Genomic DNA, 27,616 nt, shown 5'->3' with positions numbered 1-27,616 from the left:
CTTCTCCAGCCCCACAACCCTCCAAGATATCTGCACTCCTCTAATTGTGGCCTCTTGTGGATCCCCTATTTTAATTGCTCCATCATTGAAGGCTGTGCCTTCAGTTGCCTCAGCCCTAAGCTCTGGACTACCCTCCCTACGCTTCTCTGTCTCTCCACCTCGCCTTCCTCCTTTAAGACGCTGCTTAAAACATACTTCTTTGACCAAGTTTTTAGTCATCTGACCTATTCTCTCCTTTTGTGGTTCGGTGTCATACTTTGATTTATAATGCTCCTGTGAAGTGCCTTGGGATGTTTTAAAATGTTAAAGCCGCTATATAAGTATAAATTGTTATTGATTAGAGTGAGTGAGTGCAGCACCATAGAGTAGCAGGATGCATAGTGCTCTATGTGAGGAATCCTCGATCTCGGTCATGTCACATTTTGGGGGGCCCTCAAGTGAAGGTGGGAAATTTGCCCTTGAGGTGGGGCTGAGATCCATCCATCCTAACTGTTTCGTTGCAGCTCCCAGGATGGAAAGTAGGTCATCTGATCATCTCGGCTGTATGTTGCGCATTGAGAGCAGGAAAGGGTTTATAGAAAGAAAATATTTTAGCAGAATTGCTGTTTATTTCCCTAGGGTTCCTGTCGCTCCTACTCTGAAATACAGCCTGCATGAAAGCAGCTGTTGAAGTAGATCTGATGTTGCTAGTTGATTATATGAAGAGTCTGTGCTTAAATCAGTGTTTAGTTATTCTACAAAGAATATTTCGCTTTAGTTCCACTCTAATGTGCAAACTGGGATGAAGGTTTCACCGCATTTTAGGAGAAAATGCCATTTAGGAAAATGGAAGGCTGAATATTATTCTAAATTTAGAGAAGTTTGAACTGTAGCCCTCACCTGAAGCAGTGTCTTGTTTGTTGATTGGCTAATTAAAGGGTAGGATAGGGTTTGCTGTATTTTGCAACCTTCCTGTTTAATTGGTGCCCCTCCACTTTCTCCTTTTGAGCACCAGTGATTTCAAACTCCTTATCTTTTTTTTTTGTAAACCCCTCCATGTCTTAATCATCCCTATCTCTGCAACCATCTGGTCTCAACATAATAGTTTCAAAAATATAAGATTATGGTTGGCATCCTTCCATCTATGAAAGATGATGGGCACACAGTAAACATTCCATTTATGTGATGTTGTCTTCTCTTGGTGCACCTTTGCTGATGGCTGTGAAGACCAATCCTTGACGGGCAGGTTCTGCCACAAGTGCTGCACCTGAAGCTGCTAAGTGACGCTGTAAGTTTTTAATGTTGGTGCCTGTTGCCAAGCTGCTGTAGCTACTGGGCATCATGGTAGTGCACACCAGTCCACAGGATGTGTCACCATTTCCCTTGTTTGCCAGCTAGTGACTCCCAGATGCAATAGTCGATGTTTTTAGGGCCTTCACGTCATGCTTGCAAGCATCCTTGAAGCGGAGCTTTGGGCGTTCCACTGGTCATCTGACCCGGCTACCTCGCCATACAGACAGTCTTCCATCCTGTGGACGTGTCTGAACCACCAAAGCCGCCTCTGTTTGATTAGTACCAACACACTTGGGAGCTCTGCCTTTGAGAGGACTGCTGCTTTTCCTGGTAGCTGCAAGTCACCTATGTTTCAAGAACACAAGAAATAGGAGCAGAAGTAGACCATATGGCCCATCAAGCCTGCTCTGCCATTCAATACGATCATGGCTGATTTTGGGCTTCAACTCCACTTTCCTGCACCCTCCCCATAACCCTCGATTCCCTGCGAGATATGAAACAGCCATACAGAAAGGTCCGAAGGACACAGGCCTTATAAACCATCAGCTTGGTCCTAAGGGCCAGCTTGGTGTTGCCCATGTGTGTTGCGCAAGTCAGCCAAAAGTGGTAGCTGCTTTCCTATCCGTGTATCGAGCTCTGCATCAAGGGACAGATAGTCTGTTACCGTGGACCCAAGGTAGTGGAATTTGCTAACCACTTCCAATGTGATCAGGGATGGAGATGCAACACCTTGTCCCGTGACCATGGTAATCTTGACACTTACAATCAAAGAAACAAGTTACAGGCATGGGAGAGACAGTCTGAGTTTTTATAGCTGAGTTTACAGTTGTGGATAAACTGGAGAAGCTGGGGTCATTCTTGGAACAAAGAAGGCTGAGAGGCTATTTGATAGAGGTATTCAAAATTCTGAAGTGTTTAGATAAAATTAATAATAAGCAACTGTTTCCAATGACTGAAGGGTCGATAAGCAGAAAATACAGATTGAGGGTGATTGGCAAAACAACCAGAGGTGATGTGAGAGAAAGTTTCTAATGCAACGAGTGGTTATGATTTGTAATGCACTGCCTGATGAAGGGGGGGGGGGGGGGGGGTGGAAACAGATTCAGTAGTATCTTTCAAAAGGGAACTGAAGGAGAAAAGATTGCAGGAATGGGGGAATTGGGGTGGGATTGCTTTTTGAAAGAGCCGGCGCAGACTTGTTGGGCCAAATGACGCCTCCTGTGCTGTATTGTTCACTCACTTCACTCTAGTCTGTTGTGCTGCCCCTCTATTCCATAACTGGTAGAGCCTTTAGCTGTGTGTGTATTTCAGATCTATCTTCTGTACTCTTCCACCTTGCTGTATCTCTTACTCACCTTCTAAAGCCTCCTTGATCCACTCTTCCAACTTCTGTTCTGTGTCTGATGTTTCTTGGGATGCTTTGCTACAGTGCTTTGCCGCACAGCTGTAGCTTCTTGATAATTAGAATTGCAGCTAAGTTTACAAATTGAACAACTGGGAATATTTTTGCTATGGCATTTTGTTTACTTTGTACGGGGTGGTGTCAACACATTTTGACGCATGATTCCTTCCCAGTAGAGGACTGGACAACCCAGTGACTCAAAATGCCTTTCCTGCTCCCAAATGGCTTTGTGGCTAAGCGCACAGGCGTGGTTCTGAGCTTCATAGATCAAGAAATTCTTGGGTTCTGTTTCTGGCCTGTGCTGAATTATCTGTTATCAATCACAATTTGCTGTCTATGCCCCTAGGCTGACAAAATGGGGCACAGTGAGAGGGATCCACTTGGGACTCTTGCAGTTGTTGTTCGGTGACTGGGATATGAGGTGAGGCTATGCTCAGATGTTATACCTTCATGGTGGAATAACCTCACTTGGGCAAGGTGCTAAAGCACTACCAGCGCCTCAACCGACAGCAGTCAGCGCTATCAGGAGAGGAGCCGAGTTCTTAGCGGACAAAAGCTCTCAGCACTATTTAACACTGAATTGACGGGCTCACTTGGTGGCTGTGAGCATGGTCTGTGTGGGAAACAGGTGCCGTAGAGAATGTGCCTGCATCTCTCAAGACGTTGTTGGAACGAGGTAAATCGATACTTCCTACTGCATATGTCCCATGTTGTATCTGACTACAGATGTTGTACCCAGATGCATAATGCATTTCACTGTCCACCAGTGACATTTTATGCATAAATAATACCCCTCCCCAAAAAAAGCATTTGATTATGTGCTGAACTGTTAGTAACATGTCTCTTTTTTTTATCCAGAAAAGGCCACGAATGAGCACAACACCAGTGAAGACTGGACTCTGATCATGGATATCTGTGATCGTGTTGGGACTACACCAAATGGGTATGGATGGGAAATATATTTTAATGTATTTTCTCTTCCCCTTTCACTTTCCCCTCTTTTTTTTAAGCATGTCTGTTTTAGGAGTTTGCTTGATGGCGTGGAGGGATTTAGCAAGCGAGTAATTGAGCCGTACAGACGAGGACTGTGCTGGGTTGGATCTCTGGCCTGTGCTGAGTGGCCTGATTACAGCCAGAGTGGTAATGTAATCACAACAATTAGCTTTGTGTCCCAATTTTGAGGAGGGAAATTGATCATTGTTCTACCCCCTGATCACTATCCAGTGAGACTTTCTGCAATTGCCTGTTGATGACTCTCACATGCAAATAATGCCCACTTGGGTGAGGCATTGGTGGATAACCCATAAATACACTGCATTTGTGCGTGACAATTATTACCAGTGTAGAATTTAGGTTACTCGTAATATTGTGTGTAATTTCCTTACTGTGTCACCTTGAGTTGTGGAGAGCCCCAGCAGAATCATAGAACAGTTACAGCACAGAAGGAGGCCGTTCAGCCCATCATGTCTGTGCTGGCTGGAAAACTTGCACCCCAATCTAATCCCACTTCAAGTGCATGTTCAGGTATCTTTTAAAAGAGTTGAAGGTTTCTGCCTCCTCCACTGATCGGGGCAGTGATCACTGCAGGATCACAGTTTGAGTGCTCAAATACAGAGACTATGTAACTACTGTTCATCAGTGATTTCTGATCGAACTGTCAGTGCTGGCGACTGTTGAAATGTCATAATATCTTTTAAAATGCCTTTGACTTGATTTATCCAAAAATGATTTATTCAGCATAATTAGAAATTGATAAAACTTGATGAGAATATGAAAGAAAAACTAAATTTGCGAAATACACAGCATCTGAAATGAGCAAAGACAAGGTGGATGCTTTAGGGGAGGCATTCAGTCAGAACTTTCAGCTTTTTCTGTTTATATTCGCGGCCCTCGTGTGGCATCGCTGACAGTCAGAGGATGCATTGTTTAATAAAGTCAGGAGCCATGTAACATAACTCTGCTGAAGGGTATTCGTATGTAACTAAGTTGCAGGCATGTGCCTATTTAAGACGGCAACGGGAAATTGCTTTGTATTTTTGTCATCCAGCTTGTCATTCATTTCAGGTCAGACTGGCATTCTTAAGAACCTAATTGTAATTTAAGTAGAGTTTAAAGGTCACTCAGTTTAATTGTTATTTGGTCTGAGAATGCTGGAGACTGGAATCTGCCTGTTGGCAGCCCAGCGTAGAAAGCATCTTGGATTGTTTTGCATATGCAACAAAGTGCAACAGCTGGAGTGTCAATTTTACCTTTTATTATATTTGATATATATTTTGCAAGCATTATTTGTGTCTCTCTATTTTTACTTTAATGCAAGCAGTTTTTCCATTACTTTAACTTCAGGCCTAAAGATTGTTTGAAGGCCATCATTAAGAGAGTAAATCACAAAAATCCTCACGTGGCAATGAAGGCGTTAACGGTGAGTGAGGCCATTTCAGTGCCTGCCTTTTCATTTCTTTGCTCATGCAGAGTTTAAGATGAAGCTTTCTCTTCCAACTCTTCTCAAAGTACATAGCTGAGTAAGGAAATCTGACCTGTTTGTGGCACTCAGCCATACCGACCAGGAATGCCCCTTCTTCCCCAGATTGTACTCTTTTGAGACTATGCTGTTTGTGAGGTATCATAATTAAGCTCCGTTGATGTCCAACTTGAGAGGAGGAAAGCACCTACAAGATTTCTTCTGGGAGTATGCGTGCGCGAACAGTCAGTGCCGGAGGGCGTTGCCTAATGCCACATTGAAGCTATGTTTGTAAATGGTGCAATAAGAGTTTAGTTGTCGAAGACATGCCTGAGTTAATGAGCGTCCACCAGTCAAGCTTTGTTTGAGCTGGCCAGCTCTATAACTCTTAGAACTAACCTCTGCTACTGGTATCACACCAGTACTCAAATATTCCTGCCAAAAAATCATTGCCATACCTTTTAAAGAAAAAAATTGAAAAGGGGTAAATCACAGTCACCCTCAACCATGTCATTGTGATTCCCACTGTGTGGACACCTGGGTTTATGAAAGAGCGATCTATCATTGGTATTTAGAATGGAAAGTTGTCTTGGGAACACTCATTTCTGGCGCAACTCTCTGCTTGTTAAGTGTTTCCTGTCAGTAAGTAGTAGCAAAGTAAGGGTTTCTATTGCGATATGACAGCAGTGTAACGACCTGCGTAGTTCTGTGGCTACATTTAAATATCTTTCAGAGGTCCAATTAGTCACTGTTTATTAATTTGTTGTGTTTCTGATGCTCTTTTTAAACCTTCTTCCAGGTATTCAGCATCTGCTGATCTCCTGATTGACAAAGTAAAACTAACAGTCTTCGCTCTGCTGTCTCATTTTACAGTTACTAGGTGCCTGTGTCTCAAACTGTGGGAAGATTTTTCACCTAGAAATATGTTCTCGTGACTTCACAAGTGAAGTTGGAAATTTGTTAAGTGTGTATAATAAGGTACAGTAAATCCGACTTTCCAGTAATCTCTGAACAATTGACTCGGATGAGTTTGTAATGGTGGTGTTGCTGTTGCTTTTGTCTCCATTCCATTTTGATGAAAGGTGTTAGCCACAGTTAAGCGCACACAATCTGAAAATGTAACAATTATAATGGCCTGGATATTTCTACAAACTCTTGCCGTAGTAATAGTGTATCTGCATCGCCATTATTCCCGCGCAGAAGTTCAAGGAAATTATGGGGTGAGTGAGCTATTGTAGATTTTATGCCAGGCCAAAATTTCCTGGGCCGCTTGCACCATTCTGCCACTGAAACAATTAAAATGTTCATAATAGCTCCGCCCCAACCAATACAAATGGTAGCAGTCGGGGTTTTCCTTCATTCACGCTGGTTTTCTGGCCACTTTCAGTCTTGATAAAGAAAGGCATGCACGTACCTGTTCGTGTCCAAATTACTGTAACCTGGTACTTTTGATATTCTCTCAAAAGAGCTGAGTACTAGAGCTGAATTCCTTTCTGTCCTAGCCATGTTTGCTGTGGTGTTATAGCAAACCAAGCATTGGAGTTAATTTCTAGAGGGATAGAATTGAAAAGCAGACAAGTTGTGTTCAACTTGTGTACAGTTATAGAGAGTCATAGAGAGATACAGCACTGAAACAGGCCCTTCGGCCCACCGAGTCTGTGCTGACCAGCAACCACCCATTTATACTAATCCTACATTAATCCCATATTCCCACCACCTACCTACACTCGGGGCAATTTCCAATGGCCAATTTACCTATTAACCTACAAGTCTTTGGCTGTGGGAGGAAACCGGAGCACCCGGCGGGAACCCACGCGGTCATAGGGAGAACTTGTAAACGTCGCACAGGCAGTACCCAGAATCGAACCCGGATCGCTGGATCTGTGAGGATGCGGTGCTAACCACTGCGCCACTGTACCGCCCCAGTTCTAGTCTCCATGTTAAAAAGAGGATATAGAGGCACTGGAGAAGGTACAAGAAAGATTTACAAGGGTGCTACCAGGTTTTAACTATCAGAAAATACTGACCAGGCTGGGGCTCTTTTCTCTAGAAAAGAGAAACCTGAGGGATGACCTGAAAGACGCCTTTAAGATTATGAAAGGGTTTGATAGAGGGAGTCCAAAACTAGAGGTCATAAGTATAAGATGGTCACTGATAAGTCCAATAGGAAATTCAGGAGAATCATCTTTACCCAGTGAGTAGTTAGAATGTGGAATTTGCTACTATAAGGAGTAGTTGAGGCGAACAACATGAAGGCATTTCAGGGGAAGCTAGATGAACACATGAGAAAGGAAGGAATGAAAGGTTAAGCTGATGATTAAGAAGGCTGGGAGGAATCTTGTGTAATGTATAATCACAAACTTTGAATTAGTGAGGCTGAATAGTCTGTTTTCTGTGTTGTAAATTCAATGCAATTCTAATTAGAAATGCAGGAAAGTATAGAGGAGGTTATTGCTGGTGAGATCAGCATGCTACACGGGTAAATTTAGTGTGTATGTCACCGATCTTGCCAGTGTAGGAAGATCTGAAGGTTCAGTTTGTAATTGTCTTTTGATTTGTCCAATGTTTTCCCTAATGGAGGATCTGACTCTTCCTGGGGCACAGTTCTGGCTTGCCATTCTTCATGTGAGAGTCCAAACTGCAGGTGTGTTGCAGCCAAGTCAGATCTTGTTCTTATTTGCTATACACATGCTCCCATGCCGTTACAAACAGGATCACTGGAGAAAGGGTAGGAGCGGTAAGCTTATCTGAGGTCAGGCCAGTAACTGGGCATTATATCTGATCTAAAGTTAGACAACTGGACGTAGATCAGGGTTTGAGCATGTGAGTTCCAACTCTAGGGTTTATTGCTGCACCAAGAGGCAGTCCATGCTCGCCAGGCTACTGACCAAGTTGTCAATGAAAATTTTTATGCTGGTATATAATTACTAGTTATAATATTATTGAGAAAAGATGTGCATTTATATAGCGTCTTATCTCGTCTCAGGAATGTCTTACAGTGCTTCTCGTACAATGAATTACATTGAAGCACAGTGACTGTTTATGTGGACAAATGATAGCAGCCCTTTGTGCATAACAAGATCCCATAAATGGTGATGAAGTGAATCCATTCACGATGGAATTGATTGAAGGGGGAACGTTGACAGATGCGAGGGAAATGTTGGCCAAGGAACTGAGAACTCTTGCTCTTGGAAGAGTTGCTGATTATATAGATCAGGCTTTTTCAAAAATATATTAGCTGCGCAGTATAATGAGCTGCACCTTACTGTTTGTTTACAGGCTCATCCAAAAGTGTGCGAAAAGCTGAAGGCATTAATGGTGGAATGGGTGGAGGAGTTTCAAAAGGATCCCCAGCTCAGTCTTATTGCTGCTACCATTAAAGCACTTAAAGAAGATGGCATCTCCTTTCCTTCAGCTGGTTCCCAGGTATTTTTTAAAATATTAATTCATGAGATGTGGCTGTCGTGAGGTTGGCATTTATTGCCCATTCCTACCCCCTCCTTGACCTGCTGGAGTCCATGTGATGAAAATATTCCTACAGTGCTGATGGGTAGGGAATTTTTTTTTATATTCTTTTGTGGGATGTGGGTGTCATTGGCAAAGCCAGTATTTGTTGCCCATCCCTAATTGTGCTTGACAACTGAGTGGCTTGGTAGGCCATTTTAGAGGGCAGGTAAGAGTCAACCACATTGCTGTGGATCTGGAGTGACATGTAGGCCAGACCAGGTAAGGATGGCAGATTTCCTTCCCTAAAGGATATTGGTGAACAAGATGAGTTTTTACCACAATCAGTGATAGTTTCATGGCACCATTACTGAGACTACTTTTCAATTCCAGATTTTTTAGTTTATTAATTGAATTTAAATTCCAGCAGCTGCTGTGGTGGGATTTGTACACGTCCTCGGGTCATTAGCCTCGGCCTCTAGATTACTAGCTCAGCAATATTACCACTATGCCACCATCTCCCCCAAGGGGGCTTCAGGATTTTAACCCAGCAACAATGAAGGGATAGTGATATGTGTGCACGTTGGAATGGTATGTGACTAGAAGACTAACTTTGTGTACCTGTACAACTGCTGGCTTCGTCATTCTAGGTGGTGGGGGTTGTGGGTTTAGGAGGTGTTGCACTGGAATGTAGCACCTCTGTTTGAAAAGAGAACAATGTATTGACTTTGCCCCAAACACCCTAAATTTTAGTATGGGAGGTATCTGTACATTAAGTGCTGTGTCTCATCCATTCACCCTTCATAGTGATGATAACAAGCATTTATAAAAAGTTTTTAATGTAGTAAAATGTCCCAAGGTGCTCCACAGAGGAGTTATCAAACAAAATTTGACAGCAAGCCACAGGGAGAGATTAGGTGATGTTATGTTTTGAGGGGTGTCTTCAAGGAGTAGCAAGAGGTTGAGAGATTAAGGGTGGGAATTCCAGAGTTTGGGGGTTTAGGCAGTTATTTAAAAATTAGTTCATGGGACATGGGTGTCATTGGCAAGACCAACATTTATTGCCCTTGCTAATTGCCCTCAAGAAGGTAGTGGTGAGCCACCGTTTAGAACCGTTGCAGTCCATGTGATGTAGCTACACCTACAGTGCTGTTAGGAAGTTCCAGGATTTTGACCCAGCTACAGTGAAGAAATTGAAAGCTGAATGATAAAACATAGAAAATAGGAGCAGGAGTAGGCCATTCGGCCCTTCGAGCCTGCTCCGCCATTCATTATGATCATGGCTGATCATCCAACTCAGTCGCCTGTTCCTGCTTTCGCCCCATACCCTTTGATCCCTTTAGACCCAAGAGCTATATCTAACTCCTTCTTGAAAACATACAATGTTTTGGCCTCAACTGTTTTCTGCAGTAGCGAATTCCACAAGCTCACCACTCTGAGTGAAAAAAATTTCTCCTCATCTCAGTCCTGAAAGGTTTACCCCATATCTTCAGACTATGACCCCTGGTTCTGAACTCCCCCACCATCGAGAACATCCTTCCTGCATCTACCCTGTCAAGTCCTGTTAGAATTTTATAGGTTTCTATAATCATTTAGCCTGTGAAGCTCACTCCTCCTATAGAATCATGTGGACTGTGTTGTCATGTCACCCACTTAATTTCCTTGAGAGTGGTGTGGAGAAAACCATGCAAAAGCTTGTACGCATTCACCAAAGATGAGAGGGCAGTCTTAAAGTTAAGGATAAAGCAGCAGCAGAGACACGTGGTGGAAGGAGAGAGTGTTTGTGGATGGGGTGCCAATCAAGCAGGCTGCTTTGTTCCAGGTGGTGTCGAGCTTCTTGAGTGTTGTAGGAGCTGCACCATCCAGGTAAGTGGAAAGTATTCCATCACCCTCCTGACTTGTGTCTTGTCGATGGTGGACAGGCTCTGGGGAGTCGGGAGGTAAGTTACTCGCTGCAGGATTCCTAGCCTCTGACCTGCTCTTGTAGCCATGGTATTTATATGGCTACTCCAGTTCAGTTTCTGGTCAATGGTAACCCCCAGCATCTTGATAGTGGGAGATTCGATGATCATAATGCCATTGAATATCAAGGGGAGATGGTTAGATTCTCTCTAGTTGGAGATGGTCACTGCCTGACAGCTGTGTGGCACTGTGATGAAACATGGGTATAATAGGCTTAATTGAGTAGAATTTAGATATGGTTAATATATTATACCTTTTTAGAATTAAAGATTGAATAAATGGTCAGTTTTCAAGATTCACTGACATTCCCCTTTAAGAAGGTAGAGATAGGAATTTCAAGGTCCCTGTTACAATAGAATGTGAACCAGAAACGCCTTTTAAGTTGGAAAATCCATTTCAGTGTTTCTGTTGCCAGGGACTTGGAGGATAAACACACATTGAAACATCCTGTGTGACATCAGTAAGAGGTAGCAATAAACTTAATTGATAGTGTTGGTAAAATGTAGACAGATCAACTCAAAAGGTCACCACACAATTGTAGATAATAAAATAAATGGAATGGTACTTCTAGGAACAGATATCAAGTAAACATAATTATAAACATTTTGACCAGATAAATGCTCACAATTTCAAGAGCAGGGGAAAACATTAAGTGGAGATATTAGTTAATACTACCATATATGGATTTCAAAAGCAGGAAAAACGCACAGTAAGGTAACACCTATATGCTAAAAGATCAGATCATACCTTTAGAAATAGTATAAACAAGGGTTTCTGAAGCAAAAATTAGTGTTGAATTCCTCATCAATACTACTCACCCTATGGCTTACTCGGGGAATTTAAGGTAAAAGTTTACTTTAAATTTTGATGGATATTCTAAGATATTTTGCTGTAATATTAGCAAGGTTGAACTTTTGGATTCTATTTTAGAAATAATATGTGTTACATCTCTTAGTGATATTGTGATATACTTATCCACTTGAGGGTATTACATGTTCAATTCTTTAAATATATAAAAGTTAATAAATCGTCTTGTAGCATTCTGTATACAACTACAAGAACCCCCTCTCTGTCTCCCCTTAAGTGGGGAGATACATATTGGAGAGAGTTTCCCAGACCCTTATATCTGGGATATGTATGACTTAGCCATAATTATTTTTAAAATAGGCTATCCGAAAGATGGTAATATTCTGTTAATTTTCTTTCTTTGAGGGAAAACTAGTTCAATTCTTTGGACCCAAATAAGTGTCTATAAGAATTTGTCTGGTTTGAACTTAATTAAGGGAGATGCATAGGGATGTATGCCTGATTTGGTTTAGGGGTTAAATTCATAAATCACTTCAGTTGGCACCCAAAAACATGTCCTATGTTAACAGAATCCTGTAATGTTTATTTTAGATTTGTAAGTACAGAAGGAATGTTTACTGTCAGTGGTATTAAGACCCAGATTTAAGAATCTAGAGATGGCAAACTCTTGATCACAGTTTGTGGATCTTAAATCAGAACTCCCTCATTCTACTTTTGAGGTTTGGAAATTTCCTTAAGTTCACTTTTAAGTCCTAGTTGAGATTAGGTCCTGACATATTCTAATTTCTAGTTCAGGTTCAGTTCAGATATAATGGCTAATGAAGAAGGGATTAGCTTAATTTTCCCATAGGGTGAACCATCAGCTTGTTTCAGTAGGTTACAGAATCCCATTCAGCCGCCTCAGGCAGTTCAGGTGGTAGTCTTTGAGAGAGATAATTTTGATGCTGATGGTTCAGGTCGAGCACATGGTACTATTGTGGCTGACCCCCAGGAGGAAGGGATAGCAGATATCTAATGGGATAATCAGACTGATACCCCAGACCCACAACATTCCTTAATGATAAAGTGCACACCTGCACAATTGGGTGGCCTAATGACTGGTGCACGATAGGGTATAGGTATCCATGGTAGAATTGTAGGTCCTGGGTGTCTCTGCGTGATCAGAATTTGCAGGAGGATTATAGACAGCTACTGGTACATTACCTTCAAATGAAACCAGCACTTCTCCAGGCTTTTGCTAATGATGGTGCTGCAGGCTTTCCTCTGTCTGAGACAGCCAGTGCAGTCCCAAATTACACCCCTAGGCAATGTGAATCTTAATGGGTTAAAGTCATAAATTACTTCAGCGCGAATGTTACTTGCCACTTATGAGCCCAAGCCTGGATATTGTCCAGGTCTTGCTGCATTTCTACACTGACTGCTTCAGTATCTGAGGAGTTGCGAATGGTGCTGAGCATTGTGCAATCATCAGTGAACATCCCCACTTCTGACCTTATGATTGAAGGAAGGTCATTAATGAAGCAGCTGAAGATGGTTGGGCCCAGGACACTAAACTGAGGAACGCCTGCAGTGATGTCCTGGAGCTCAGATGATTGACCTCCAACAGCCACAACCATCTTCCTTTGCACTAGGTACGATTCCAACCAGCAGAGAGTTTTCTCCCTGATTCCCATTGACTTCAATTTTGCTAGGGCTGCTTGATGCCATACTCGGTCAAATGCTGCCTTGATGTCAAAAGCAGTTACTCGTACTTCACCTCTTGAGTTCAGGTCTTTCGTCCATGTTTTAACCAAGGCTGTAATGAGATTAGAAGCTGAGTGGCCCTGGCGGAACCCAAACTGAGCGTCACTGACCAGGTTATTGCTAAGTAAGTGCTACTTTATCACTGTTAACAACACCTTCCATCACTTTACTGACGAGTGAGAGTAGATTGTTGGGCAGTAATTGGGGTTGGATTTGTCCTGCTTTTTGTGTACAGGGCACATGTGGGCAATTTTCCACATTGCCGTAGATGCCAGTGTTGTAGCTATGCTGGAACAGCTTGGCTAGGGGTGTGGCAAGTTCTGGAGCACATGTCTTCAGTACTATTGCCAGAATGTTGTCAGGACCCATAGCCTTTGCAGTATCCAGTGCCTTTAGTCGTTTCTTGATATCACGCGGAGTGAATCGAATTGTCTGAAATCTGGCATCTGTGATGCTGGGGACTTCAGGAGGAGGCTGAGATGGATCATCAACTCGGCACTTCTGGCTGACGACTGTTGCAAATGCTTCAGCCATTTCTTTTGCACTGATGTGCTGGGCTCCCCCATCATTGAGGATGGGGATATTTGTGGAGCTACCTCCTCCAGTTAGTTGTTTAATTGTCCACGACCACTCACGACAGGATGTGTTAGAACTGCAGAGCTGAGACCTGATCCGTTGGTTGTGGGATCGCTTAGCCCTGTCTATCGCATGTTGCTTCCGCTGGTTGGCATGCAAGTAGCCCTGAGTCGTAGCCTCACTAGGTTGACGCCTCGTTTTGAGGTATGCCTGGTGCTGCTCCTGCACCAGACCCTGACATGTTAATGATGAAATGGAAGAGGCAGCAGCCAGAAAGTTCCCAAAATTCTTTTGAAGATTCAAAGGGCTGTAAGTTGGTAAACATTGCATCCTGTTCAAAACAAGGGAAGAAAGGAGAGCAGTTAGCATCATGTTGGAAGTAGTAGAAGAGCTGCTAGAGGTATGAATTGTGGTTATGTTTATTGAACATTTGAAGGAATGAGCTAATCAGGTTTAGTTATGGATTTGTTACGGGTTGGTCATTCTTGGCTAATTTAATCTAATTTTTGTTGTAAATTACCAATTGTATAGACCAAGTTAATGTAGATGAGCATTAGAAGACATTTTCATGCAAATGCGAGTCTAGAGTACATTACAAATTGACATTTGAAGAGGGGTGGAAATTAGATACGAACACTTAAAGAAAAACTTTGAAAGATGCAGTGAAAGGGCAGGAAAATGGGATTAAATAGCTCTGATGTGGATTCGGTGCTGCCACAGGCACTGTGGGTCAAATGGGTTCTTTCTCTGCTAAACTTTCCACACTTTTTACAATAGAACAGAAACCTTCCTTTTCATGGTGCAGTTCTCAACATTTTACACAGCAGAGGGAGAAAAGAGGGACGCTGAGCAAATAAGTATTGAAGTCAAACTGCACTCTAGTGGTAGTGGGACAGAGTATGTATTTTGGAGAATATATGCATGTTCTTTTTCTTTAAACAGAGCCAGAGCACTTCAAATTCATCTAAAAATGGCACTGCAGCAATAAGTAGAAATACTGAAGATGTAGATCTAGCTAAAGGTAAGGAATAACAGTCATTACATGAATCTTTTATTTTTAAATTTGTGGTGATTGCGTTCAAAATAAGCCAGGACTGATGGCATGTTGCCAGGTGGAGTGGGAAGAGAGAAAGCTTGATTATCGAAAGGTTTGCTATTCTGGTGCTGTTCACTCCATAAAGGCTCAGTGAGTTTATCCAGTGGATAGCTGAATCATGCAAACTAGTAAGGACCTGTTCTACGCACTGCATGCAAACCCCCTCCCCACTTCACCACCCTCCTCTGTCTGGGTGGTGGATCACAGGCTAGGAGGAGGATTGTTGCAGTTACCGTCAGCACTTTCAAAGATGGGAGTGGTTTAAAAATTGGCCAAGTTTCCCACTCATAGCTGCTTGCTTTCCAGGGTCAGACAGTAATGTGCATGTGATGCCCTCCAAGTTTAAATAGTCTGCTGGAATTCACTTGTGAACTTCGCTTGTGAATAACAGCCACTTGTGTTTAGAACTGGAGCAGACCTGGCACCTGTGGAACTGTACTCTAAAACAGGAATCCAGGAGCAGGGGTGAAAAAAAGCCTACCTCTGGCTCAGTGCATAGTGGCTTTTCTATTCTGGGATCTGGGTTCAGATCCAGGCCGGATTTGTAATGGAATGATCCTACAGCATAAAATTGCACTCGAGTTCACTAGTCAGGACACCTGGGCAAACACCACAAGAAAGATATGGAAAATGTCCTATTGGTCCACCAGTGGGACACTTCTCATAATACAGAGGTGAAGTGCTCTACTCTTGACTCTGCATCTAACCACAGCATACCTACCTGGGAGTGCTGACGCTGGGTGACTAAAATGGGGAAAGTCCCAATGCTAGTACCCATTCCTTTAATGAACCCAAATTTCAGAGAGCTTGCAACCACATTGGTGCGCTGTCAACTTCATGTCACAGTTACAGCATGACGAGACTATCGGCCAAGCATGGACATGTGGCTTCGCCGTTCAGTGCGATCATGGCTGATCTGTATCCTAACTTCATCCTCCCATCTTGGCTCCATATCCCTTAATACCTTTGGCTAGCAAAAATCTCTTGATCTGAGATTTAAAATTAGTAATTGAACTTCGTGGAGGGTGTTCCAGACAGTTCTACCATGCTGGACGTGAAAAAGTATTTCCTAACTTCCCTCCTGAATGACCTGGCTCTGATTTTCACGATGTGTGTCTCCTTGCCTTAGACTCCCCCACCAGGTGAAAAAAGTCTATTCCTTTCAAAATTCTAAAAACATCAATCAAATCACCCCTTAACACTATATTCCAGGGAACAAGCTTGTTTTATGTAATCTGTTTGCATAATTTAACCCTTGGAGGCCTGCTAACATTCTAGTGAATCTGTACTCCTTGAAAGGACAATACATCCTTTTTTAAGTTGTGGTGCTCAGTGCTGTACACAGTATTCCAGATGTGGTCTAACCGGGCTTTGATTAGCTCTAACAAAGTTTCCTTCCCTTTTTATATTATAGCCCTCTAGATAAAAAGGCTAACATTCTATTAGCTTATTTGATTTTCTTTGTACCTGACCACTACATTTTGATCTGTGTACATGGACCCTTAAATCTCCGAAGAAAAAAGCACATTCTTCAGTCAGGCAGGAAAGCATAGCGAGCCTTGTAGAGCGCTCCGCAGGAGTTGTCAGTGGCAAAAAAGAGTGCTTTGCAGCATGGAAGAGCGTTTGAGTTCCTGGAAAGTAGTGCTCTGTTTACTGTGGTTCAGCTAGCAACAATGATGCTTGCTGTCTGGCAAAGGTTTCAAAAGCAGCCCAATGTGCGCGCTGTCCAAGAGCTGCAGGGCATTGCAAAATATGAAGCAAAGTAGTGCAATAAAGTAATTACCCAGTTGCTCTTGTGGAAATAAGTTTCAAAGGCTAATTAGTCCAGGGCGCACGGATATAATTCAGTCAACATTTTAAAGTTGAGCACTCTATCATTTCCATAATAAATCTCTGTTCTCATTTATAGTGGAAAATGCCTGTGTAAACTTTACATGCTATGATTGTCCTCTGGTGGGAGGTTGTAATTGCACTGTGACATGTTAACATAGGCAATTCCCAGTAAGAAATGTGGATATAGGAATTTATTATGGGAAAAAGTGTGTGCTGTTTATCTCGTCCAACCATGAAGTTGAAGTGTGCGCAAGGTGTGAAATTTTTAATATATTATGGTTGGATGTTGTGAAAAATCCCTCAAACAAAGGGAAGGTGTAATTAATTGGTTTCGTTGACCCACTGAACAAATGTCAACTTTTTAAGAGAAAACGCGACAATGCAGTAGAGGATCGTGTATGCTACTAAATATTCATAGTTTTTTTTTGTTTGGTTTTCCAGCTATTGAACTTTCTTTGCAGGAGCAGAAACAGCAACAGACAGAGACCAAGTCTATCTACCCTTCAACAGAAAATGCTCCAAACAGCCACAGAACTGAAATCCGCATGGTTCGTGCCCTGTACGACTTTGAGGCTGTTGAAGACAATGAGCTTACTTTCAAAGCTGGAGAAATTATCACTATTTTAGATGACAGGTATAGTTTGAAATGACTTGATTTGTCAAGCTTCTTATCTGTTACTGAACAAAGGCACTGTATTTCACCTTGGAGTGGGGGTAGAGTTGCCACTGCCAAATTGTGCATGTCCAGATCCTCCCCAGCAACTGACTTCACAGCTGAAATGCCAGCAGGTTAGCAGTTTAGTAGAATTGTACAGCCCATTGTGCCTGCGCTTTTAAAAGAGCTATCCAATTAGTCGCACTCCCCTGCCCTTTCCCCATAGCTCTACAAATGTTTCCTTCTCAAGTACTTACCAGTTATATGTGGCCCTCTGGTTGTTGGGCAGTGCAACAGGGAAGATACCCCAAATGATTGCTCCCAGGCTCATAGTAGCCCTGAGCCCCAAAGGCAGACACTAACCGCAGACTCTTACCTCGGGATATGGCAGCATCGCTTCCAGGCATGAACCAGATGCGGATCCCACCACTGCTGCTGCTTCTGTCTACCGCCCGAGTTCTTCCCTGTTGCTACCTCTATCACCCAAAATTATGGAGACAAAGGTAAAATCTGAAAAATAAGAGAAATGTAAATGATGGGGCGGAGGAGTACCAGAGAGAGACAACTAAGGGAGGACAAAGAAAACCTTTTATGGCCACAAGACATCCCAAAGCACTTTACAGCCAATGAAATACTTATGAAATGTAGGAAAAGCAGCAGCCAGTTTATTCACTGCCAGCTCCCACAAACAGCAGTAAATGATCAAATCTATTATTGTGATGTTGATTTTTGGGATAAATGGTCAGGACACATTGGTACTGCGCTGGAGTGTCAGTCTTGATTTTTGTGCTGAAGTCTCAAGTAGGACCTAGAACCTTTTGACTCTGAGGCGAGAGTGCTACCAACTGAGCCATGGCTAACAGTTGATGGTCGACATTGGGTCTGTCAAATTTTGTCTGATGACGCTTCTGTGAAGCACCTTGGGACGTTTTACTATGTTAAAGGAGCTACATCAATGCAATTTGTTCTGCATTTTTTAATATTAATGAACCTGAACAAGGGATCATAGGAAGGTTCTCGATGTTCTGGTGTAACTTTATTGTGGAATCCCTGAATAAATGGCTAAATAATGGCACTCCCTAAGTACTGAACCAAGTGTCAGTTTAAATTATGTGGTCATGTCTCCGGAGTGGGATGCGAGCCCACAACATTCTGACTCTGAGGCAAGAGTGCTACCAACTGAACCACATCTGATGCTTCAAGATCAGGGAAACCCTACAAAATTATTTCCTGTCGTTTGGTTCTGTAAAGTCGATCTGATTTGGAGAGCTTGTGAGTCAGAATTTAAAAGATAAATACTTTCCGTACAATGCTCTGGATGAGTAAAATAAATTGGACTCAGAAGTCGATAGAGAGGGGGGAATATTGGTTTGCTTTCTTCAGAATGGTGTAGCTGTTAGCTGCAATACTTCGTATAGCATTTTACACATTTTTACTTTGCCGTTCCTGATGTGACAGACACACTTGTGACTCCTGATTAACATCTTGCCAGCCCAGTCCCTACGTGGTTTTATCAGCGGCTTACTTTCCTGCTGAATTTGCGTTCATTGAGCAGAGTGCTGAGCAGTTCTTTGTTTTCTGACTCAACAGCAAGTTCTGTGAGTTGAGGAAGGTGTAAGTATAGTTCACAGTACCCCTTGCTTGATTCCAGATGGGTTTAAGTGCTGTTCACAGTACCCCTTATTACATCGGTTCAACAGCTCAGTGTCCGACACCAGTGGTTCTTATCTTTAGAGTCTTCCCAGTTGGAGTCAAATTTGGTTGGTGTGATATTGTAGGCTTGTGTCTTCTGAGAACTCTGACCAATGTGAGTTATGCAGAAGGCAAACTACCAGTCAATGGCACCAAATCCACAAGCTGCGATTCTTCACCCCGTCCCCACCTCCGGGTTTCATTTTGTTAAGTTCTTTTCTTTCCTTGGTTGAAGCTGGTTGTAATAAGTAAACCGCAGAAGGCCGTGAGCATGATGCATTACCCAGACTTAATAGTAATGTCTACCTTGGCACTGACTGTCGTCGTTTTTGTTCATTCGTGGAATGTGGGCATTGTTGGTAAAGCCAGCATTTATTGCCCGTCCCTAGTGGCCCTTGAGCAGGTGGTGGTGAGCCGCTGCCTTGAACCGCTGCAGTTCGTGGGGTGTAGGTACACCCACAGTGTTGCTAGGGAGGGAGTTCCAGGATTTTGACCCAGTAATAGTGAAGGCGATATATTTCCAAGTCAGGATGGTATGTAATGGAGGGGATCTTACAAGTGGTGATGGTCCCATGCATCTCCTGCTGGATTTGGAAGGGCTGCTGTAGAAGCCTTAGCAAATTACTGCAGTGTATTTTGTACTTGGTACACACTGCAGATACAGTACACGAGGGAGTGAATGTTGAAGTTGGTGGATGGGGTGCCAATCAAGCAGGCTGCTTTGTCCTGGATAACATCGAGCTTTGAGTTGTTGGAGTTGCGCTCATTCAGGCAAGTGGAGTGTATTCCATTACACTCCTGACTTGTGCCTTGCCGATGGTGGACAGGCTTTGGGGAGCCATGAGGTGAGTTGCTAACCACAGAATTCCCAGCCTCTGACTTGATTTTTTAGCCGCAGTATTTATATGGCTGGTCCATTTTAAGTTTCTGGTCAGTGGTAACCCCAGGATGTTGGTGGGGCATTCAGTGATGGTAATGCTGTTGAATGTCAAAGGGAAGTGGTTTGATTCTCTCTTGGAGATTGTCATTGGCTGGCATTTGTTTGGCAGCCCAAGCCAGAATGTTGTCCAGGTCTTGCTGCATGTGGGCACAAACTGCTTCCTTATCTATTCATGCTAGTAGACTGACTTGTAGATGTTAGCTGGCAAGGTATCTGATGTGCTCTGTATTATTGGAGTATAGATTATATCAGCATTTATTTTCATGCAAGTTATATAATCTAATTCAGGTGTTTAAAATGATTAAAGGCATTCATGGGATGTATAGAGAGAAACAATTTCCTCTGGTGTCCAGAACAAGGGGGCATAATCTTAAAATTAGAGCTAGGCTGTTCAGGGGTGATGTTAGGAAGCACTTCTTCACACGTGGTAGTGGAAATCTGAAGCACTCTTTATCCCCAAAAAGCTGTCGAAGTTGGGGGACAATGGAAGGTTTCAAGACTGAGATTGATGGATTTTTGTTAGGCAAGAGAATTCAGGGGTACAGAACCAAGGCAGGTGAATGGAGTTAAGATGCAGATCAGCCATGATCTAATTGAATGACGAAACAGGCTCAAGAAACTGAATGGCCTCCTCCTGTTCCTATCTATCACAATGACTGGTGCGTGTTGGTTAGATTCTTTGGACACCATAATAGTTTTAATTTTTTTTTTGATATGTTTAACTCCGAATGAAGGAGTTCGTTATGATTAAATACTAGTTAATGGGTGCTTGTCAGATCGGTTCCTTTTGATCCGCAGTGTGCTTTTGATGGAGCTTACTGATTTGGATAAAGAACATCTGTAATTTTTGACTTAATCTTTCAAAACTTTGGATATCTAACAACTGTTTCCATAATAAAAGTGAGGCAATTTTCCACACCACAATTAGCTGCAACTCTTTCCATTCTTGATCAGATAAAGTTCAAAGGAGTCTATATCCGGGTTTGAAAAAACTGAAGGACAGACTTCCCAGTTCTTGAATCAAACAAATGGCCAACCAACTACAGTTTAGTTAATGTTCTGAACTGGGGTTTTAAAACCCTGCCTTGCTTGGGTACTGCACCATCAAGGGAAGATTAATACTGAAAAGCTGTAAAGATCTCTTATTTAAATACACCTGTGAATGCATGGAATGTGCTAGTATAGAGAAGCAATGAACCAGATAGCTAGGAGTTTTATATCGATGTGGGCTGAGCAGCCAGTTTTTTTTTCAGGTGCACAAAGCAGCCATTTCCAATACTGAGGCTAAGTTAAGGTTTCAATAAAATGACTACAACAGCATTGCATAAACTCCCTAATATCCAGACTCATGTGGTTACAATCTATATTTTGCTGTCTTGTTTAGTGACCCTAACTGGTGGAGAGGAGAGACAAAAAGAGGAGTTGGGCTTTTTCCTTCTAATTTTGTATCAACCAGTCTGAATGCAGACCCTGAGCCAGGTAAGTGTGGCCAACTTGCTGTGGTCTAACAGTTGTTTTGCAATCATCACGCTCTTCCTTTGGAGAACATGGTGAAGTAGTGAAAGGATTCAGTCACAGGCTGATGTAAATGCTCCTTCCATGGCCAAAATATTATGAAGCCTGTCTGTAAAAGATTACTTTTAAGAGAGGGTCTTGCGTCGATAAACCTATGTGTGATGGGTGTTCTGATTTCAGTGTTGTTTGTTTGTCAAAAGGTACTGAAAAGGCTTGTCTGTTTAAATTTGCAGCAGAAGTAGGCCATTCAGTCCTTCAAGTCTGCTCCGCCATTTGATAAAATCATGTCGCATCTGATTGTTGTCGCAATTCCACTTTCCTGTCTGCCCCCCGCATAACCCTTGACTCCCTTGTCTGTTAAAAATCTGTCTAACTCAGCCTTGGATAAATTCAATTACACAGCCTCCGCTGTTTTCTGGGGAAGAGAATTCCACAGACTAATGGTCCTCAGAGAAAAAAATTTCCTCATCTCCATCTTAAAAGGGAGACCCCTAATTTTTTTTTAACCGTGTCCCCTAGTTCTAGTCCCCTACAAGAGGAAACATCCACCCCATCAAGTCCCTCCAGGATCTTGAATGTTTCAAAAAGATCACCTCTCATTCTTCTAAACTGCAATGGGTAAAGGCCCAACCTGTTCAACGTTTCTTCATAAGTCCTTCATTCCAGGCTTTCTCAGCTCCATGTTCTTGCACTATCCCTGTATCCCTTGATTTCCTTAGTGGCTAAAAATCTATCGATCTCGGTCTTGAATATTCTGAATGACTTGAGCATCCACAGCCCTCTGGGTGGAGAATTCCAAAGAACCACAACCCTCTGAGTGATGAAAGTTCTTCTCATCTCTGTCCTAAATGGCTGACCCCTTAGCCTGATGTAGTTGGATCATTGCTAATATGTTACCCCTCATGCTAATAAGTGATACAGGAACCTTTAGGTTCTTTGGAAATAAATGAGATAGGTTGGGCAGCAGCATTGCTACAATTGGCCTTGACAAACTAGGAGGAAGAAACGTCAGGGTTTCTGATCCTGGTTGCTGTCTCGTGACCCCTGACTGCATCAAGCGATGCAGGCTTGAGCTTAGCTGTGATATTCTCTTACCCTCGTGCTCAAAAGTTGAGCACCTGGAAGGTGCAACCTGCTGTAAACGTATGTTCTTCCAAAATCTCAGCTGCCCATATCCTACTTGCACCAAGTTCTATTTGCCCACGACTCCGGTGTTCACTGACCTACATTAACCCCCGGTCTGGCAATGCCTTAATTTTTTTTAATTTCTCATCCTTGTTTTCAAATCTCTCCATGCACTTACCCCTCCCTATCTCTGTAACCCCCTACAACTTTCCAAGGTCTCTACTTGCCTCCAATTCTGGCCTCTTGCACATCCCCAGTTTTAATGGTTCTACTAAAATAAGAGCTCATGGTGTAGGGGTGACATATTAGCACTGATAGAGGATTGGGTAGCTAACATGAAGCAGAGTAGGGATAAATGGGGCATTTTCAGGTTGGCAAGCTATAACCTGCAAGCCAAAAGACTTGCAGGTTGGTAGGTAAATTGGCCATTATAAATTGCCCCTAGTATAGGTAGGTAGTAGGGAAAATATAGAGACAGGTGGGGATGTGGTAGGAATATGGGATTAGTATATATGGGTGGTTGATGGTCGGCACAGACTCGGTGGGCTGAAGGGCCTGTTTCAGTGCTGTATCTCTAAACTAAACTAGTGGAGTGCCACGGGGTCAGTGCTGGAGCTTCAAATATTTACAATCTATATCAATGATGGATAAAGGGCTGGAATGTATGGTAGCTAAATTTGCTGATGACACAAAGATAGATAAGAAAGTAAGTTGTGAAGAGGACATAGAGTCTGCAAAGGGGTATACATAGGTTAAGTGACTGGGCAAAAGTTTGGCAGATGGAGTATAATGTGGGAAAGTGTGAACTTGTCCATTTTGGCAGGAAGAATAGAAAAGCAGAATATTATTTAAATGGAGAGAGATTGCAGAACTATGGTACAGAGGGATCTGGGTGTCCTGGTACATGATTCACAAAGTTTGTATGCAGATGCAGCAAGTGATTAGGAAGTCAAATGAAATGTTATTTATTGCAAGGGGAATATAAAAGTAGCGAAGTTTTGCCACAGTTGTACAGGGCATTGGGGAGACCACATCTGGAGTACTGTGTACAGTTTTGGTCTCCTTTCTTAAGAAATGATATAATTGCATTGGAAGCAGTTCAGAGAAGGTTCTCTTGACTGATTCCTGGGATGAAGGGATTATCTTAAGAGGAAAGGTTAGACAGGTTCGGCCTGTATCCATTGGAATTTAGAAGAATGAGAGGTGATCTTATTAAAACACATAAGATCCTGAGGGGACTTGGCGGGGTGGATGCTTAGAGGATATTTACCCTTATGGGAGAGACTAGAACTGGGAGGCACGGTTTAAAAATTAGAGGTCTCCCATTTAAGATGGAGATGAGGGGAAAATTTTTCTCTCGGTCATTAGTCTGTGGAATTCTCTTCCCCAGAGAGCAGTGGAGGCAGGGTCATTGAATATTTTTAAGACCGAGTTAGATAGATTCTTGATGGACAATTTTGGGCGGCGCAGTGGTTAGCACCGCAGCCTCACAGCTCCAGCGACTCGGGTTCAGTTCTGGGTACTGCCTGTGCAGTGTTTGCAAGTCCTCCCTGTGTCTGCGTGGGTTTCCGCCGGGTGCTCCGGTTTCCTCCCACAGCCAAAGACTTGCAGGCTGATAGGTAAATTGGCCATTGTAAATTGCCCCTAGTGCAGGTAGGTGGTAGGAGAATGGTGGGGATGTGGTAGAGAATATGGGGTTAATGTAGGATTAGTATAAATGGTTGGTCGGCACAGACTCGGTGGGCCGAAGGGCCTGTTTTAGTGCTGTATCTCTAAAATAAAAAAAAAAATATTCAAGGGAGTCAGGGTATGGGGAGTAGACAGGAAAGTAGAGTTGTGGCTTCAATCAGATCAGCCATGATCTTATCAAATGACGGAGCAGGCTCGAGGGGCCGAATGGCCTCCCCTTCTGCTCATTCGTATGTATGTATATACCATTGGCACCGTGCCTTCAGCTGCCCAGGGCACTAAACTCTTGAATTCTCTCCTTTTACCCCTCTACCTCTCTTTCCTCCTTTTAAGACACTGCTTTAAACCTACGTCTTTAACCAAGCTTTTCATCATCCATCCTAATATGTGACTTGGTGTCAAATTTTGTTTAACGCTTCTGTGAATCCCCTTGGGATGTTTTGTACATTAAAGGTGCTACGTAAATACAAGATGTTGTTTTGTCAACTTTGGAGGGCGGAGAGGAATATCTCGGCTGCGCTCAATCCTGTTTTGTCTGCTGTCAGTCAGGGGTCACAGGACAACAACCCTGACTTTTCATTTCCCTTCATCCCTAGACCCATTGTGGTGAGGCCATTTTTAGCATTGTCGCTGCCGCCACCCATAATTATCTTGTGAAATGCAGTACAAAAATAAAATACTGTGAATGCTGAAAATCTGAAAGAAAAACAGAAAATGCTGGAAATGCTCAGCAGGTCAGGCACCATCTGTGGAGAGACAGATGGTGTTTCAGATCGAGGACCTTTTGACATTGGTGTGTGTGTGTGTCATTCTGCACCACTCAAATTCAACAGCAGTGTGGGAGTGTGTGTGTGTGTGTGTGTGTGTGTGTGTTTTTAAAATCCATTTTCGGAATGTTTGTTGGAACATTAAACAGAATTCCAAACAGTAGTTTAGTCACTGGTTGCAGATAACTTGACAAACTGCTCAAGCTTTGCTCATGGGCTTTAGTTGGCACCATAAACTTTTCTCTCTCCCTCCACCCAGTATCCACTGTTTGCCTTGCAAGTAACTCTGGAGTAAGTGCCATAGCTGCCAGTGAGAGTGAAGTATATGGGAGACAGTAACTGTTCAGCACCAAAAGCCACAGGATGGGTTTGGATGAATGTGGGAACAGGATGAAGGCAGCCATTCAGTCTGTTTTGTTCACATGGGTTCAGAATACCAATCCTGCTCTCCTCCCATTGGAGTTTCTAGCTATTCCTTAACTGTGTAGTGTCCTGATGGCAGCCATCTTCCTGGCATCTTCCTGTTGAATCTGTTTGAGGTCCTGTGTAAATAAATAGTTCCTGCTGCCATGTGCTGTATTCCTGTGATGGTGTGTATACACCAGATCAGAATTTATTTTCAAAGGAAGAATCTTAGTATCTGATCCCAGGAGGTTTGAAATGATCTGAGAAGTTTTGTTTGGTAATCATAGTATTTCAACAGTGTCTGATAAGTACAGTGTGTCGATGAAGAAATAGTTCCTGCTCAAATGGAATGCCTGATATCCTGTGTTTTCAGCACCCCCTAAACCTTTCCATCTTGTTCTCTTTCTGACAGTACAACTTCTTTCAGATAACAGGCTATGTTGGGGTTGTCCTTGTATGTTTATTGCGGGTCCTTCTGGGTTATCGTGGCCTTTGGATTGCAGCAAAGAGCAAAGTATTTAACTGCAGTCTATTCTAGACTTGGGAGTCAAGAGGTTTTGTTTTTGAATCTTTTTCTCTTTTCAAGGTTTGGTACAATGTTTTTCACTTTAGAGAACAAATAGCAAGGGTTGTGCAGTGTTAGTGTTTTATTGCTGCACAGCCAGTGGATAGGAGGATCATAGACTAGTATAGCACAGAGGAAGGGTATTTGGCCCATCAAGTCAACGCTGGCTTCAAAGAGCAATCCAGTTAGTTCCACTCCCGGCTCTTTACCCATGAGGACAGAACTTTGTAAATCTTCATTGTGTGCTCTGTATCTGTGCTCACTTCCATACCCTTTCGAGGACGTAACTGCACACTGCTTTTAGATACTTGCCTTATTACTGTAGCACAATAGAAAGATTCTATCCTTTGGTTCATATCAGTCTGTGTAAGGAATTGGGAGCTTGTGATATAAGCAGCAGTGTTAGTATGGCACAGTGTGAATAGCACATGCATACATGCTTAAAGGAATTTGTGACTTTACTAATGGGAATCTATTTGTTCTGCATTGACTACAGAGAAGATTGTTGTCACGGAGGAGACAACTGTACAAGATGTTCAGCCTTCGGAGCCTGAACCGGTTTATATAGACGAGGTATGCAGATTTTGTTCCGGTTTTGACGCTTTTATCTCTGTTTTTGCCATTTTCTTTCTCCTTCCCTGGAAATGCAGACTGTCACTAGATGCTGGCAGGCCTCCAGTACTTCACCCAACCGGCTGCTCTTACACTGAGCCTAGAAGGTGATTGTCACCAGGGTGCTCTGCATTCCGCTAACTGCGGCCTCTTGCATGTTCTTGATTTCCTTATCTCCAATGTTGACGGACATACCTTCCACTGCCTAGCTCCCAAGCTCTGAAATTTCTTCCTCTGAGTCTCTCAGCACCTCTATCTGCCGCTCCTTAAAACCTACCTCTTTGGTCAAACTTTTGAACATAAGAACATAACATAAGAAATAGGAGCATGAGTAGGCCATTCGACCCCTCGAGCCTGCTATGCCATTCAGTATCATGGCTGAAACAAAAACAAGAAATGCTGGAATCACTCAGCAGGTCTGGCAGCATCTGTGGAAAGAGAAGCAGAGTTAACGTTTTGGGTCAGTGACCCTTCTTCGGAACCGACCCGAAACGTTAACTCTGCTCTTTCCACAGATGCTGCCAGACCTGCTGAGTGATTCCAGCATTTCTTGTTTTTGTTTCAGATTTCCAGCATCTGCAGTATTTTGCTTTTATTTCAGTTGCATGGCTGGTCTGATTGTGGCCTTAACTCCACTTTCCTGCCTGCCTCCTTAGCCCTTGTAGATCAAAAATCTGTCCAACTCAGCCTTGAATATATTCAATGACCCAGTCTCCACTGCTCTCTGAGGTAGAGAATTCTAAAGATTAACGCCCCTCTGAGAGAAGAAATTCCTCCTCCCCTCTATCTTAAATGGGAGGCCCCTTATTTTGAAACTCTGTCTCTTAGTTCTAGATTCCCCCACAAGGGGGAATCCTCTCCGCATTTATCCTGTCAAGCCCCCTCAGAGTTTTGAATGTTTCAATAAGATCACCTCTCATTCTGCTAAACTTCAATGAGTATAGGCCCAACCTGCTCAACCTTTCTTCCTAAGACAACCCCTTCATCTTGGAGTCACATCTGTGGCTCAGCATTCTACATAAATGCAAGTCCTTTCCTTTTCCTTTCCATCAAGAAGC

At 42.9% G+C, this 27,616-nt stretch overlaps 1 protein-coding gene across 2 annotated transcripts in view; it reads left to right on the top strand.

The window, feature by feature from the left end:
• stam2 (signal transducing adaptor molecule (SH3 domain and ITAM motif) 2) overlaps positions 1–27,616 on the top strand; it is a 68,945-nt gene that overhangs the window by 21,961 nt on the left and 19,368 nt on the right. Inside the window, exons 2-9 of one of the 2 annotated variants that reach the window (XM_068034833.1) lie at positions 3,533–3,617; positions 5,018–5,093; positions 6,006–6,110; positions 8,412–8,558; positions 14,607–14,685; positions 17,035–17,227; positions 21,265–21,359; positions 26,443–26,519. In XM_068034833.1, the coding sequence (XP_067890934.1) occupies positions 3,533–3,617; positions 5,018–5,093; positions 6,006–6,110; positions 8,412–8,558; positions 14,607–14,685; positions 17,035–17,227; positions 21,265–21,359; positions 26,443–26,519 (857 nt within the window). The remainder of the gene's footprint in view (positions 1–3,532; positions 3,618–5,017; positions 5,094–6,005; positions 6,111–8,411; positions 8,559–14,606; positions 14,686–17,034; positions 17,228–21,264; positions 21,360–26,442; positions 26,520–27,616) is intronic. The other variant, XM_068034834.1, reaches the window with a different exon arrangement.

This window comes from Heterodontus francisci, chromosome 7 (genome assembly GCF_036365525.1).
Source record: "Heterodontus francisci isolate sHetFra1 chromosome 7, sHetFra1.hap1, whole genome shotgun sequence".
NCBI lineage: Eukaryota > Metazoa > Chordata > Chondrichthyes > Heterodontiformes > Heterodontidae > Heterodontus > Heterodontus francisci.
The sequence above is the reverse complement of the archived record's forward strand: the minus strand, read 5'-3'. Positions and strand labels throughout refer to the sequence as shown.